This window comes from Amphimedon queenslandica, unplaced genomic scaffold (genome assembly GCF_000090795.2).
Source record: "Amphimedon queenslandica unplaced genomic scaffold, v1.1 AMPQUscaffold_10500, whole genome shotgun sequence".
NCBI lineage: Eukaryota > Metazoa > Porifera > Demospongiae > Haplosclerida > Niphatidae > Amphimedon > Amphimedon queenslandica.
Genome location: NW_003549237.1, coordinates 5,272 through 7,120, shown reverse-complemented (window position 1 = coordinate 7,120; position 1,849 = coordinate 5,272). Strand labels below are relative to the sequence as shown.

The window sequence follows — 1,849 nt, the reverse complement described above, 5'->3', positions numbered from 1 at the left end:
AAATTAAAGCTGCTATTGAAGCATCATGAAGCTACACAACACTACAACTTCTCTCAAAGCTAAGTGTAAGCTAAGCACATCTATAAAATGGACTTTACTATCAAATTAGCTATAGTTGTAAAAAATCAGTTACAATTATACAAACAAACTACAGAAGCTCAGGTGATAAATGGTTTAAATTCCAGTCCTTGTTAAACTCACGTACAGTCTAGTAAAATGTCAAAGATGTTCATCTTTATGTTGTTGTTGCTGTGTTTAATAGTTACCATTGATGAAGGAGAAGGATCTTATTGTATGGCTAGTACTGGAAATAAACATGAACCATCACTGTATATAAGGACATGCTGTAAGAGCAGTAACTTAGGACAGGCTTTTTCTATCAAAGAAACTGGTATACCACATTATATTTTCTGTCCTAATGAATACCTAAAGTCTTGTCCAAAAGGTACTGCACTAATAGCAGAAGTGTTTAATTCTTATATTATAGATGATTGTAAGAGCCTGTTTGAGGATGGTATTACTACAAGTGGTGTTTATACTGTTAATCCTGATGGAGGGACTCCATTTGAAGTTAGTTAAAAGTAATTTATAATTATACACTATTGGATCACAGGTATACTGTGATATGGAGACTGATGGTGGTGGATGGACTGTATTTCAGAGGAGACAAGATGGATCTGTTGATTTCTATAGATACTGGACTGACTATGAGAATGGATTTGGTAACCTTACTGGTGAGTTTTGGTTAGGATTGAGCAAGATTCATCGTCTTACTAAAGAAGGATCAAACACACTAAGAGTGGACCTGGAAGACTTTGAGAGGAACACAGCTTATGCTAACTACTCTACATTTAATGTTAGTGATGGTAGTACTGAATATATACTAACAGTAGGAGGATACTGTGGTACTGCTGGAGATAGTCTGACCTATCATAATGGAAGTAGATTCACTACAAGAGATAATGATAATGATAACTATGGAGGTAATTGTGCTCAGTTCTGCACTGGTGCCTGGTGGTACAATGAATGCCAAAATTCAAATCTTAATGGTTATTATTTTAATACTCCAGTGAATAGTTTTAAAGGAGTCCGATGGTATTATAATTTGAGCGGCACCAGTCTCAAGTTCACAGAGATGAAAACTCGTCGTAACAATTAAATACTGTCCCCCACACACATAAGTGTGTTTACATTGTGCTGATATATTATTATGTCGTTTCAATATTACAGTCTGTCATACCTTGTAGTGATTATTAATAACTATTAACTATTTGACTTTTATTAATTAAAATAAATTAAAGCTGCTATTGAAGCATCATGAAGCTACACAACACTACAACTTCTCTCAAAGCTAAGTGTAAGCTAAGCACATCTATAAAATGGACTTTACTATCAAATTAGCTATAGTTGTAAAAAATCAGTTACAATTATACAAACAAACTACAGAAGCTCAGGTGATAAATGGTTTAAATTCCAGTCCTTGTTAAACTCACGTACAGTCTAGTAAAATGTCAAAGATGTTCATCTTTATGTTGTTGTTGCTGTGTTTAATAGCTACCATTGATGAAGGAGAAGGATCTTATTGTATGGCTGATTGTACTGGATATAAACATGAACCATCACTGTATATAAGGACATGCTGTAAAAGCAGTAACTTAGGGCAGGCTTTTTCTATCAAAGAAACTGGTATATCACATTATATTTTCTGTCCTAATGAATACCCAAAGTCTTGTCCAAAAGGTACTGCAATAATAGTAGAAGTGTTTAATTCTTATATTATAGATGATTGTAAGAGCTTGTTAGAGGATGGTATTACTACAAGTGGTGTTTATACTGTTAATCCTGATGG

At 33.9% G+C, this 1,849-nt stretch overlaps 2 protein-coding genes across 2 annotated transcripts in view; both read left to right on the top strand.

Moving 5' to 3' along the window:
• The first annotated feature begins 294 nt into the window (after window positions 1-294).
• On the top strand, window positions 295-1,321 carry LOC109590103 (ficolin-2-like). The gene is made up of 4 exons (XM_020006044.1): window positions 295-445; window positions 488-570; window positions 614-1,148; window positions 1,302-1,321. Exons 1-4 carry the CDS (start codon window positions 295-297, stop codon window positions 1,319-1,321), a joined length of 789 nt encoding a protein of 262 aa, XP_019861603.1.
• Window positions 1,322-1,379: 58 nt separating this feature from the next.
• LOC105315395 (fibrinogen-like protein A) overlaps window positions 1,380-1,849 on the top strand; it is a gene marked incomplete at its 3' end in the record, with an annotated part of 5,344 nt that continues 4,874 nt past the window's right edge. Inside the window, exon 1 of the mRNA XM_020006043.1 lies at window positions 1,380-1,454. Within this exon, the coding sequence (XP_019861602.1) occupies window positions 1,380-1,454 (75 nt within the window). The remainder of the gene's footprint in view (window positions 1,455-1,849) is intronic.